A 12,568-nucleotide genomic window follows, 5' to 3' on the forward strand; every position below is an offset into this window, starting at 1 on the left:
TACTTTTGTCTTTTAACCTTCCTACTAGCTTTACATGTGGTTGATTCACTACCTTTACTGTACTGCATTTACCAATCAGTTTTTACCGTTCATAATTTTCATGTTTCTAGTTGTGGCTTTTTCTTTTTCGCTTAGAGAGTTCCCTTAACATTTCTTGTAAAGTTGGTTTGGTGGTGCTGAACTCTTTTTATCTTTTGCTTGTCTGTGTAACTTTTTTTTTTGGGTGGTACGTGGGCCTCTCAGTGTTGTGGCCTCTCCCGTGGCAGAGCACAGGCTCTGGACACACAGGCTCAGCGGCCATGGCTCACGGGCCCAGCCGCTCCACGGCAGGTGGGATCTTCCTGGACCGGGGCACGAACCCGTGTCCCCTGCGTTGGCAGGTGGACTCTCAACCACTGTGCCACCAGGGAAGCCCTGCTTGTCTGTGTAACTTTTGATCTCTACATCAAATCTGAATGAAGGCCTTGCTGGGTAGAGTGCTCTTCATTATAGGTTTTTCCCTTTCACCATTTTAAATATATCATGCCACTCCCTTCTGGCCTGCACAGTTTCTGCTGAAAAGTCAGCTGATGGCCTTATGGGAGTTCCCTTGTACATAACTTGTTTCATTTACCTTTTAATATTCTCTTTATCTTTAATTTTTACCATTTTAATCACAGTGTGTCTTGGTATGATCCTCTTTGGTTTGGTCCTGTGCTTCTTGAAGGTGGATGTCTATCTCCTTTCCCAAGTTAAGCAAGTTTTTAGCTACTATGTCTTCAGATATGTTCTCCGCCCCTTTCTCTCTCTCTCTCTCTCCTCCTTCTGGGAGCCCTATAATGCAAATGTTAGTATGCTTGATGTTGTCCCAGAGGTCTCTGAAATTGTCCTCATTTCTTTTTATTCTTTTTTTCTGTTCCACCTCGGTGATTTCCACTATTGTCTTGTGGGTCACTAATTTGTTCCTCTCTATCATTTAATCTGCTGTTGATTCCTTCTACTGTATTTTTAGGTTCAGTTATTGTATTCATCTGTTTGGCTCTTCTCTGTATCTTCTAACTCTTTGTTCGAAACTTCTAACTTCTGTATTCATCCGTTCTTCTCCCGAGCTGTTTGACCGTCCTTGTGATCATTACCTTGAACCTTTATTAGGTAGATTGTCTCCATTTCACTTACTTCTTCTGTGGTTTTATCTTGTTCCTTCACTTGTAACACATTCCTCTGTTTCCTCATTTTGCCTAATTTGCTGTTTTTATTTATCTGATAGGTTGGTTACATTTTCCGACCCTGGAGAAGGGGCCTTTTGTAGGAGACATCCTATGCATCCCAGCAGTGCACTCACCTCTGGTCACCAGAGCTGTATGTATGCTGTAGGGGTGCCCCCTATGTGGGCTGCCTGGGTTCTCCTGTTGTGGTCAGCTGACTGCTGCTGGCAGTCTAGTAGGTATGGCTGGCCCCTGGTCCAGTTTGTTGCCAGGCTGCTGGTTGGTAGGGCTGGGTCCTGAGACAGTTGGCTGTGGAATCTCAGAGTGTCCTGGGGCTAGGGCTGGCCCAGCAGAGCTGCGTTCTGGGGGTGGGGACTGGGGTTCCCAGATCTAGTGCTGACCTGCTGGTGGGCAGGGCCATGCCCCAGGGGGTCCTGGGGCTGGTGCTTGCCCACTGGTGTGTGGGGCTGGTCCTGGGGTTAGTGTTGGCAGTCTGGTGGGCAGAGCTGGATCCTGGTGTCCGGCTGCAGGGATTGGGGGTCCTGGAGCTGGTGCTGGCTCACTGGTGGGTGGGTCCCAGGGCTAGTGTTGGCACACTGGTGTATGGGGTTGGGTCTTGGGCCCTCTGGACAGGGCTGTGTTCCTGGGCAGCTGTGGGCTCAGGGGGTCTTAAGGCAGCAGCCCTGCTGGTGGGTGGGTCTGTATCCCCACCCTGTTACTTGGGTGGTCTGAGGTGTCCCAGTGCTATTCCTGACAGGTTGACTGGCAGAGCAGCTAAGAAGCTGGTGCTAAGAAGCTAGAGAGGATTCCAAAGTGGTGCTTGCCAGCCCCGGTGTTCTCCTGGTAGACAAGCTCCCCAAAATGGCTGCCACAGTGTCTGTGACCCCAGTGTGAGTTCCAGTTGCCTCCTGCCTTTCTGGAAGGCTCTCCAAGATCAGCAGGTGGGTCTGACTCAGGCTGCTTTCAAATTACTGCTTCTTCCCTGGGTCCTGACGTGTGAGATTCTGTGAGCACCCTTTACAATTGGAGTCTATTTCCCGTGGCCCCTTGGCTCTCCTCAGTCAGCGTGCTGGCCTTCAAAGCCAGACGTTCTGGGGGCTTGTCTTCCTGGTGCAGGACTCCCAGGGTGGGAAGCCTGATGTAGGGCTTGGACCCCTCACTTCTCGGGGAGAACCCCTGCCATTATAAGTATCCTTCCTTCTGTGGGCTGCCCACCCTGGGGTGTGGGTCTTGGCTAAACCTGCCCCTGCCCCTCCTAACCGTCTTTTTGTGGTTCTTTCTTTATATCTTTAGTGGTAGAAGATCTTTTCTGCTAGATTCTAGTCTCTCTCATCAGCAGTGGCTCTGCAAACAGTTGTAATTTTGTCGTTCCCATGAGAGGAGGTGAGCTCAGCGTCTTCCTGCTCTGCCATTCGGCCAGGTCCTCAAGAGCTAACGTGTAGTAAGGCCTAACTCTGTGTCAGACCCTGTGCTGAGCACCTTACACATATTTAATCCTGCCGGGCCTGTAAATAGGTGCCATTATTCCCATTTTACAGATGAGGACGCCGAGGCACAGTGAGATTAAGTAACTTGTCCAAAGTTGCACAGCTAGTAAGGGGTGGAAGAGCCAGAATTTGACCCCAGGGCATCAATTTGACCCACACTGCTGCTTTGTGACATTTGGACACCTGGGTCAGGAGCTCAGGGTGGATCTGAGTGGTAGCTGTAGACATGGAGTCATCTGAGGCCAGGACAGCACTTAGGCCCCGTGGAGCCAGCCAGGAAACGTTCCCAGCATCAAACTCGTCCTTTGCATTAATAATCAGGGGTAAGTACCCACATCTGAGGTGCCCTTGAACTTGGGGCACTGTAGGGGACAGTGGGCTGTTTCTTAAGCATCACTGCTCAAGCCTACAAGCCCCTCCAGGATGCTTTGCCCAGAGGAAGGGGGAGGCGGGACGGCACAATCTGGTTACAGCAGCTTTAGGACAAGCCCCCACGAAGAAACGTGAGACAGCGCAGGTCCCAGTGCCAAGCAGCCCTCCAGGAGGCCAGCCCAAGGCAGGGAGGGGTGGCAGGTGTGGCATCCAAGCTGTTCTCTGAGAGCCTTCCCCAGCAGGACTTACCCAAAGCTTACTCTTTGCTAAAGACTAAGTTTAGTGTTTGAAAAATTCAGATAAACCCAAATCTTAGAAAGCTGACGTCCTAAAGGACACTACAGGACACCTAGTTCAGTGTCCCCACTTTCCAGAGGAGGACATTGATGCCCAGAGAAATTAAGTGACTTGGCCAAAATTGTCCAGTTAGATGTCGTGGCAGGGCCACCACTTCGTCATACGATGATCCAAGGGTGGACACACCGGGTCCTCGACCTGTTGAGCATGTGTAGCCATGACCACCTTTACTTCGTCAAGAGCTTTCTCTTAGGATGATGGCCAGTTTCCTTCCGTCTTGCAGGCCAGAGCCTGTTGGAGCCGTTCTTACTCTAGTCCTTTCACTCCCCTAGGCAGCTGTAGTCAAGTTCTGACTGAAGGTCAGAGAATTCTGGAGCGAGGAGACGGCAGAACGATGGAGAAGCTCTTCGCCTGCACCCCGCACTCCTTTCTGTAAACTGCTTGCTGCCGCTCTCTGCTGTGGCCCCGCCAGCTTGGCGTCCCTCTTCCTGCACAGGTGAGAGCTTGCGCAGACTGTGCTGCAGTCACACGGACCCCCAACAGGGCTTTGCCTCTGTTGCTCAGCGAACAGTGCACCCCGCTTGTTCTAAGAAGTGGTCACGCCGACCTTCTGAGGCTGGTGACTCCCAGGCACAGGGAAGGTGGCTCCCGTTGGATCGATCTCCCACGCCCTTGCTCAGAAGTGCGATTCCTGGACCAGGGGCATCAGCATGGCCCGGGAGCTAGCTGGAAATGCAGAATCCCAGGCCCACCTAGACCTCGGAGTCAGCATCTGCGCTGTGAAAGGACGCCCAGGTGCTTCCTGGCAGTGGCGCAGGGGAACGGCGCTGTGCCAGGTCCTCTTTCCCAGAGCCACCTTCCTAGGTTACCAGACCAAGGGCATGTTTTCAACACTCCCACCACCTAAAACGCAGCCAGCAAGCACTGCAGCCCTCCTTGCTTCCCCTAAAACCTTCAAAAAGACAAGACAGGACCAAAAGGTTGAGCGGAGGTCGTCTTTGTCCTATAAAGCAAATCCTCAGGTTGCTCAAGAAAGGGGGCAGATGTAAGTACTCAAAGAACAAAGCTGCCTGGGGCTTTCCCTCGGGGCAGTAACTTATATTCATCATTCCCAGGTTACTAAAGGACAAAAAGTTGGTAAATACATTTAGATATTCTTTAGAAGATGTTTGGAAGAAAAAAACTTTTGTACGCTAGGACTAGGACTCATCTAGAAAGTTATTTGTGTCCAACAGTCCTTCCTTCACCGATAACACCAAATAACGTGAGCTGGTTCTGTGTCCTCATAACTTGCTGTTTTGCTGATGCGCTGACCCACCCCTTCCCCCGACCCCTACCCCAGCCAAACCAAGAATTTTCGGTGGTTCCTGCTGGTGGTCGATAAAACAACACAGGAGTCAAGGAAATGATTTGTTTTTAAGACTTTTTTTTTTTTTGGTTTGTTTTTAAAGAAACTGCATACATCATTAGAGACAAACAATAATTTAAATACCATGCAGTTTCTGTATGTACAAAACCTAGGCCATAGAGATCCAGTTTAATTTGTGTTCTATTCACACTGTCTTCCTCACACAGCCGGTGGCTGTTAAAGCAGAACACAGGAGAGTTCTCTGATACAAAGACAAACTATGTACAGACACCCGGGAAGCAACTGGAAAAAAGCAGCCGGTTTGGGGATCAACAGACAACTGGGAAGAAAAAGTTGTTTAAGGTGACCTTCGCCCACTGGCTGTGCACAGGGAGAGCCTGAAATTCCATTCACCGAAGCACACACCATGATTTTCATTCGGCAAATATAAATACACGTTCATAAGCAGGAGAAAAATAAGCTCGGAGGTTTTCATCACATCAACCGTCACGTCGTTTGGTTTCTCTAATCTGACATAAAGGCTAAAGTTTTACAGAGCTTTGAGGGCCTTTGGGGAGGAAAGTATCAACAATTTCGAAACAGTAAGTAGGCTGATGGCCGTCTCTTCTGTCATGGATGGGGTGGGGACTTTGGGGCGATTTGATTTCGAGAGGGGAACGTTTTTCTTCTGATGCTAATGCAAATGAAAAAGGCTCTAACTGCAGCTTTTCCAGAAAAGGGATGCTTTGTAAACCAGCCAGCCCATCTTCTCTTTCCCCCTTAATATGGAATCGTCATCTTGGAAAGAAAGAAACACATTTTTCAATTGTCATAACAACGTGGCAAAAAGGAAATTTGGATAGATTTCTATAAAGACCTCAAGATTTCAAGGAAGGAAAGACAGCAGAGGGCTCATCCTGTGACCTGCGGAAGTTGCTGAGCTGCTTACAGCGGGCTTGGAAGAGCCCAGCTCGCGGGTGGTGACACGGGAGGGGCACCCTTCCACTTGCGGGGAGTTACTTCGGGAAAAGGCTGCCCTGCAGGAGGAGAAGTGGAAACCGCGTTCAGTTTCTTCCACGCACAAAGCGGCTGCAACCGTAGGGCACTTTGGGCGGGAACCCGGGACCGCTGGCTAGCTGCGGGGAACTCGATTAGGCATCGTGTTCCCGGGGAATCTGAAAGGCCCGGAACCACGGCCAGCAGAGAAGCCACTGGCCTCTGCAAGGCGTCAAGGCAGTGGAGTGAGGTCCCTTAGGACTCGCTCCTGGGCCAGGGGCAGGTTGACTGTCGCTCCAGGCCACCGCGAGCCACAGGCAGCCCAGACTCAGATCCTGGCCCGGCGGGCACCTCAGCCTGGAAGACGCGCCCGCCGTGGAGGAGTTACACGGCAGAGCCCCACGTCCCTCGGCGTGCCATCTGCACTTTCAAAGGTCAGTAAGCCTTTCGGGAAGACGCCGTTTACAGCCACGCTACAGCCCTGGCCACATCTTCCCTGAATCAGTCACCCCACCCACGGCCGTAGCTATGCGGATTCACCATTCAGAGAAAAAAGGATGGGGTGACACGTCCTCCTGGGGCTGGGCGCCAGGCGCTGCGAGGTAAGCGTGCGCCAGCTTGGCACCAGCCGGCGGGCACTGACTGGAACGCTGCCCCGAGCTCCCTGCCAAGTGCACGGTGACGCCGGCCACAGGGGCCGTGAGCGCCAGCGGAAAAGGAACTGGCCTCACCCATGGCTGTGGAGCCCAAGAGGAAATTGATCCCACGCGTTTTGGGGTGGGGACCAGTTAACTCTTTTTTTGTGAAGCCCAAGCTTGGCAGCTTTCTAAAGCCTGGGCCTCTGTGGCGGGGAGCAAGCCATCACTGGGAGAGCTGGTAGGAACTACAGGATCATGGCAGGATGCCAGGCAGAGCTGCATGGCTGAGGGCCCTACAGGCTCCATCAGGAAGGAAACCGGAAGCAGCTCAAGCGGCCTCCTTCAGAGCGCAGTCAGGGTTTGGAGAGGCCCCTCCTCCACTGCACATCCTACCCTCACCTACCCTGTCACCGCTGCTTTCCTGTGGTCCCGAGAGAGGAGGGTGGTCAGAGCTACATCTCCAGTCACCCTCACCAGCATCAAGGGGGAGAGGAAGGATGCTCCCCAGAGAAGCAGGCGTGGAAGGTCCAGCACAGCAGGTGTGGCTGGCGTCTGCCCAGCCCTGGGGCTTCTGCACAGACTCTTCAGTGCAAAGCAAGCCTGGAAGGCCCTCAGGTGGTTCTGGAGGACCAGTCCACCAGCGGCTGGAAATTCAGCCTTTCAGGAATGGTTTCTGGCCTGCAGGCATCGGTCCTCGACTCAAAGGCCATTAACGGCCAAGCCACCCGGTCACCAGCCCTGGGGCATGCAGAGAAAATGAAGAACATGGGCCAAGCAGTTTGTCACCCCAGCCTTTATGCCCTCAAGAGGGGTCTCATGCTCACACGCGTGATCCCACCACGCCGCCCGTGGCTGTTGGTATGCGTAAGATCACCCGTGACACTGGGCTTTGCTAATGACGACTTTCCCCTTCTAAACCAGAGCTTCCTGGAAGGCAGCCCGGCTCAGCCTGAGGGGACAGGACAGGCGCTCGTGCCAGCCTTCCAGGCCTGGAGCACACAGTCAGCCACAGGCTCCCCCAGAAAAGGGCTCTCCCTTCAGTTCACAGCCTGGGCGATAGCTGGAGGGAGAGGAGGACGCTGCTCCCTCAGCAGCCGCTGCCTCAGGGCCCCCCAAACCACGTGGCACACCTGGAGCCAGTGTATCTGGCCAAGTCTAGAAGGCCAGCCGGATCGCCCGCTTTGCACAGTCATCCCAGGCCAGATCCACCGCCTCGGCTTTCTTTGGACTCTGCCTCCAAAGTGTCTGTCGCCTAAGGCTCGCCGGAGCCTGAACAAACGTGGTACCTGCCAGCCTGGCCGGAGAGGCCCAGGGCTTCTCCTAGTGCTGGAAAGTCTCCGGTGGCCTCGGCCCTGCCCGGGGCAGGGCACAGTCCCTTATCAGCAGTGGCACCAGCACCTCTGACCACGGAGCCGTAACCATCGCCATCCTGCTTGTGTTTCCTTTTCCTTTTCATCTTCTTTTAAAAAAAGGTAGTTCAGAAGATTTACATCGTAATGGGGAAGTGAATAAATACCAGCACTTATGGTTCTTATAAACTTATGTTTTGAAGACAGCATAGCACTCAAGAGGAATTCGACTGTTAAGGTCGGTGAAACCTAGGAAAACAAATAATTCAGTCAAGACCCAGGGGCTGCGAAAGGTGTCGGATTTGACACTCTAAGATCTCCATCCTCGAATTCCTTGTTTCTGACAGCCACAGGAAGGCTTAAATCTCCAACCAAAGGCAAATAAATCTCCACAGTACCCCTCAAGAACTTTGGGCCCACCGAGTTCACCTTTGGTTTTGGAGAAGTTTAGCCTGGAGCTCCTGGGGGCTCTCAGCCTATGCAAGGGCTCAGCAGCAAGGTGGGGACCCCAGCCTCGCGTCTCCGAGCCAGGCACTGTTTCTCCAGATGTTCACCAAAGGAGAGGGTCAGAAGAACTCAGCAGCTCCGTCGCTGACTAGCCCTGTGACCTTGTATAAGCCCCTCCTATCTCTCTGTGCTTCAGTTTCCCCAAGTAGCATCACACACGACTGTCTGGGAGAACGACATGGAATCGGGCATGATCCCACTTCCGAAGTCCCATGTGGATTCGGTACTTTATCCTAGTTTGGTCTCTGCTGACTGGCTGTACATTGGCAAGTGATCTTTTCTCCTCAGCTTATGTTCTCATAAATACCCACCACGGTGGTGGTCTGGCATTTAGCAGATCTTCAGTTTGAATGAGTTAAAAACTAGGCTTTGAGAAGGTTGCGTTCAGCCTGGGCCTTTCATGCTCCTTCCCTTACTTTCAGAAACCACAGTGGAACCTGTGGATCCCCATGTAGCTCTTTCTATCTTCTCCCCTCACTGCACCCACCACACCACTTGTCCTCCAGAAGCAGCTAGGGATAGTTCAGTTTGCGGGTAAATGTTATAATTTGAGGGGAAAAAAACCCCACTTGATACTAACCTTGTTAAATGTCTACTCAATTCGTGAACTTCCATTTCAGTGCTTTTAAATTCATTGAGCTCCTTCCGAATGGCAGCCTGCAAGGAAGAGAAGCCCATGAGAGTGCAGAGGAGGGAAAGCAGCTCACCTTCTTTTATTCCTATGTTTTCTTTCTTCGACAAAGCCATACACGTGCATAAAACGGATTCTTCCCCCGGGAGAAACAAAATCACCTGAGGTCTCCTTTAGAGCCTACGAAGAGTCCCGTCCCCCTAAATCTAAGTTGCGAGCAATCCGATTTGGGATCCTGCCCAGAGCTGTTCCACCTGGGCAGCGAGCAGGCCCTTCCACCTGGCCCACACTCCTGGGTCCTGAGTGCACATATCTTTCTTTGGTGAATCTAAGCTCATCAGAGGCACAGCGATGCCTCAGGATGGATACTTCTAGAGGAGGTGTGTGAAATTCCCCAACCACATGAAGGGGTGATGGCCAGCTGCCCCCTTTCCCTTTGACTCATGAAGCCTTGGCTCCTTTACAAGTCTGTTGACTCTGAGGTGATATATTTCGCCATGGAGGGTATGGAATGTGTTTTGAATAACCTCAAACACGCATGAGATAAACCTGAATGACCTCGTCCTCACAGTCACAGATGTGGCCATCGTCTGGGGCCACCGAGAAGGCGGAAGGAGGACCGGAGCAAAAGAACGTCTGGGGTTGGAGAAAACCTTACTTCTTCCTCGGGGCTGAAAATTTAAACGTGGGCCCATTCCCATAGCTCTTTCTAAGGTTGATACGTGCTTTGATGGGAAGATAATCAGGGCACGGAGAGTCTGAGGATGGAAAAGTCTGTTTTTTCCCCATTCATCCAGAAAACTTCTATTGTGTGCAGCTGTACTGTGCTAGGTGTATTATGCAAAGAGGAATCAGAAAAGTTGCCACTGTTTGAGAGCTAACAGTCTAACAGAAGACATAAGTGCATAAAGAACAATTTATAAAATGATAGGCATCGCTAGAAAGGAACAGATAAGACAATTTCTACGTCAAGTTGGTCGTCCGTTTTTGGAGAGCCAGTTGAGATGCCACCCCTCAGTCAGACTGCTTGTATAAGTAAGATTAAGGGCAAGGCAGAAAGCAATTTAATACTTTTTGTTTTTGTATATGTGAGAATTTTTATGATTATAAAAGTAATGCCTGAGAAAATGGGCAAGGGACTTGAACAGACATTCACAGAAGGCCAGTCAACATATGCAAAGGGGCTTGAGCTCATCAGAAAACAGGGAAATGCAACTAACCATCCCGAGAAAGCACTACACACCCACCCAAAAGGGCTAAGATGATACCACGTGTTCACTGAAATGGGCAACGATGAGAACTCTCATAAGCCGCTGGGCAGTGTGTATCAAACCATTAGCAACCAGGGCCACCACCTCAGGCCCACTGGCCTAGCCAATTCCGTCTACCAGAGCAATGCTAATACTTGGGACAAAGTGGACATGGTACCACACTTGCTGCTGGTGTGGCTGTCCTCCAGTTTATCTATTCCTTTCTGGAAATTTCAACCTTATCATCTCACTCTTACTCTCACAATTCTGCCTCAAAAATGTGACTGAAGACAGGAGATTAAGAACCCTGACACGGTACTTCCATAAGCTTCCTTTTCTTTTTTTTCCTTCCCACTATCCCCCAGGCAGGAAGGAGCTGACTTGACGTTCCCTCTTCTTGGCTGGGGGCTTCCCTCTTCATTCCTTCCAGGGAAGCTCCTCTTCCTTAAGGCAGTAAAACCACATGGTCTAAGAGAGACCAATGGGAATGTCTTCTATGCCATGGAAGGAACGCTACGGTCTGAGTCCTCCAGATGTAGCCCTTGATATGGGACCGGAAGACTATACCAGCAATTGGTAAATATCCCAAACAAAAAAATACATTGCTCTCCAAAAATTTATCTTTGTCTTACAGTTACTATTTTTAGTGTAGCCTGAGTGCCTGTCTCACCTCTCTCCTGACCTGTATCTGTTTTCGTTTTTAAAAATTTTTTTTATACAGCAGGTTCTTAGTAGTCATCAGTTTTATACACATCAGTGTATACATGTCAATCCCAATCGCCCAATTCATCCCCCCACCACCCCCTGGAAAAGCCTTTACATAGGACCAGAATGGCCCCTCCCAAGGAAGGCAGGCACTCCGTTAAAGTGCCTGGCGGGGGGGGCGGGGTGGAGGTGTGGGCACTGCTTCCCAGCAGCCCCGGGGGAACCGGACTGGCTCCCTCACAGCTGCGTAGGATTCTAGCTGGTACCTTCCCTTCCCTTGACTGCAGCAAGCACGCTGCAGTGAGTGTGAACGGAGCGAGGTCACATCTATGTGACACAACTGCCCGCGGTGGGACGGAGGGGCCTGTCTCCTGCCCGAGGTGAGGGGTGCCGGTTCTTGGGGCTGCTCACCATGGATTCCTACAGAGGGGAGAGGTGAGGTTTCCACTCGTCAGGACCTGGGGGCTGGCCTGCCCCGGGCGGGGCGGGGGGGGGGGGGGACGGTTTCTGGGAGGTGCCTCTGGCCGCGTCAGTTCCCTCCCCTCCCCGCCTCCCAAGTGCAGCGGCTTCCCTGGGCTCACACTCCAGCCAGAGGCCAGGCTCCGGTGACCTCCCGCATGGCCTGTGAGGAAGCCAGCCGCCCCGGGAAGGGATGGGGCAAAGGCAGGACTCTAGGAGAAGGTCCCCGGTGTACCCGAGTCCCCTTATTGTCTCTCGCACACTGCACAGCGTTACTGTCCTACACTTTTTTTTTAAGGCCCTTACCCTCCAGTTCCTCATGGGGCCTGGATAAGAATCACAAAGGCTCCCCAAGCAGAGGTCCCCTTAGATACGTGTATGCATGAAAGGCATCTCCAGAGCAGGGGAGGACCAGCTCAGCGCCCTCTCCGCACGCTGTCTGGAGCCCTTGGGGAAAGGTGCCGGGAGCAGCACCGCAGCCTGCCCGGCAGCCACTCCGCCCCCAGTACCGACCCAGGCACCCTGGCTCTGCGCCCAGGCTCCACGCGGCCTCCGGGCGGCAAGCTGGAGACCCAGCACCCGGCTGGCCGTGAGGCCCCGCCCACCTCCCCGCCCCTCTTACTTTGTCGGCAGCGGTGAGGCGGGTCCAGGGCTTGTCGGCCCTGCGGTCATAGTCCTGAGCATCGGCCACCTCCACGTAATCGCTGAAGCGGATGAGGATCTTCCGTTCTCTCAGCTCTTCCACTGTGGGCCTCTGGCTGAGCTGCGGGACGGAGAGATGGATGTGGTCAGCCTATGACGTTTACATCACTTGGTCCATCCGTGAATTTATAGGTGGGAAGACGAGGTCCAGAGAGGCAGCTGATGCATCACGCACACGTGAGGGGCAGGGCCCGGGGGACACAGGGCTCCCGATTCCTGGACTTCTCCAGGACTCTGTGAAGGAGTTTACTAACTCATGAGCTGCCTCCAGGCCGATTCAGCCAGCCAGCCAGGCCGTCTCTTAATAACACTGCAGTGTCTCGGTCTGTACACGCGGTGTGTCTTTGTGCATGGGTGTGGATCTTCCCATGTCTGTCCTACCTTTCCCATCAGGTGACAGAAACCTTACACAACATTTTTTTTTTTTTTGCGGTACGCGGGCCTCTCACTGCTGTGGCCCCTCCCGCTGCGGAGCACAGGCTCCGGACGCGCAGGCTCAGCGGCCATGGCTCACGGGCCCAGCCGCTCCGCGGCATGTGGGATCTTCCCGGACTGGGGCACGAACCCACGTCCCCTGCAGGCGGACTCTCAACCACTGCGCCACCAGGGAAGCCCAACACACAACAGTTTCATGTTCTCCATT

The 12,568-nt window shown here is 52.7% G+C and overlaps 2 protein-coding genes across 3 annotated transcripts in view; one reads left to right on the plus strand and one right to left on the minus strand.

Moving 5' to 3' along the window:
• Positions 1–315: 315 nt before the first annotated feature.
• LOC116761531 lies at positions 316–7,893 on the plus strand. 2 transcript variants are annotated; one of them, XR_004352044.1, is made up of 3 exons: positions 316–1,338; positions 1,942–3,836; positions 4,916–6,526. XR_004352044.1 is itself a non-coding variant. In XM_032647354.1 (2 exons), exon 2 carries the CDS (start codon positions 6,989–6,991, stop codon positions 7,724–7,726), a length of 738 nt encoding a protein of 245 aa, XP_032503245.1. In that variant the 5' UTR covers positions 3,673–3,836; positions 4,916–6,988; the 3' UTR covers positions 7,727–7,893. The 2 variants fall into 2 exon arrangements, 1 of the variants encoding a protein (XP_032503245.1); XM_032647354.1 differs by lacking the exon at positions 316–1,338 and having other exon boundaries at positions 3,673–3,836; positions 4,916–7,893.
• Positions 4,747–12,568, minus strand: part of PHACTR1 (phosphatase and actin regulator 1) — a 246,954-nt gene continuing 239,132 nt past the window's right edge. The window contains exons 11-13 of the mRNA XM_032647345.1: positions 11,846–11,986; positions 8,759–8,835; positions 4,747–7,920 (exon numbers count right to left, since the gene is read on the minus strand). Of these exons, the coding sequence (XP_032503236.1) occupies positions 7,905–7,920; positions 8,759–8,835; positions 11,846–11,986 (234 nt within the window). The 3' untranslated portion in view covers positions 4,747–7,904. The remainder of the gene's footprint in view (positions 7,921–8,758; positions 8,836–11,845; positions 11,987–12,568) is intronic.

The sequence above is a fragment of the Phocoena sinus genome, chromosome 11 (genome assembly GCF_008692025.1).
Source record: "Phocoena sinus isolate mPhoSin1 chromosome 11, mPhoSin1.pri, whole genome shotgun sequence".
NCBI lineage: Eukaryota > Metazoa > Chordata > Mammalia > Artiodactyla > Phocoenidae > Phocoena > Phocoena sinus.

What these genes read in the sequence shown, in the direction of transcription:
- LOC116761531 (XM_032647354.1), top strand. Translation starts at nt 6,989, where the DNA reads ATGGTTTCTGGCCTGCAGGCATCGGTCCTCGACTCAAAGGCCATTAAC.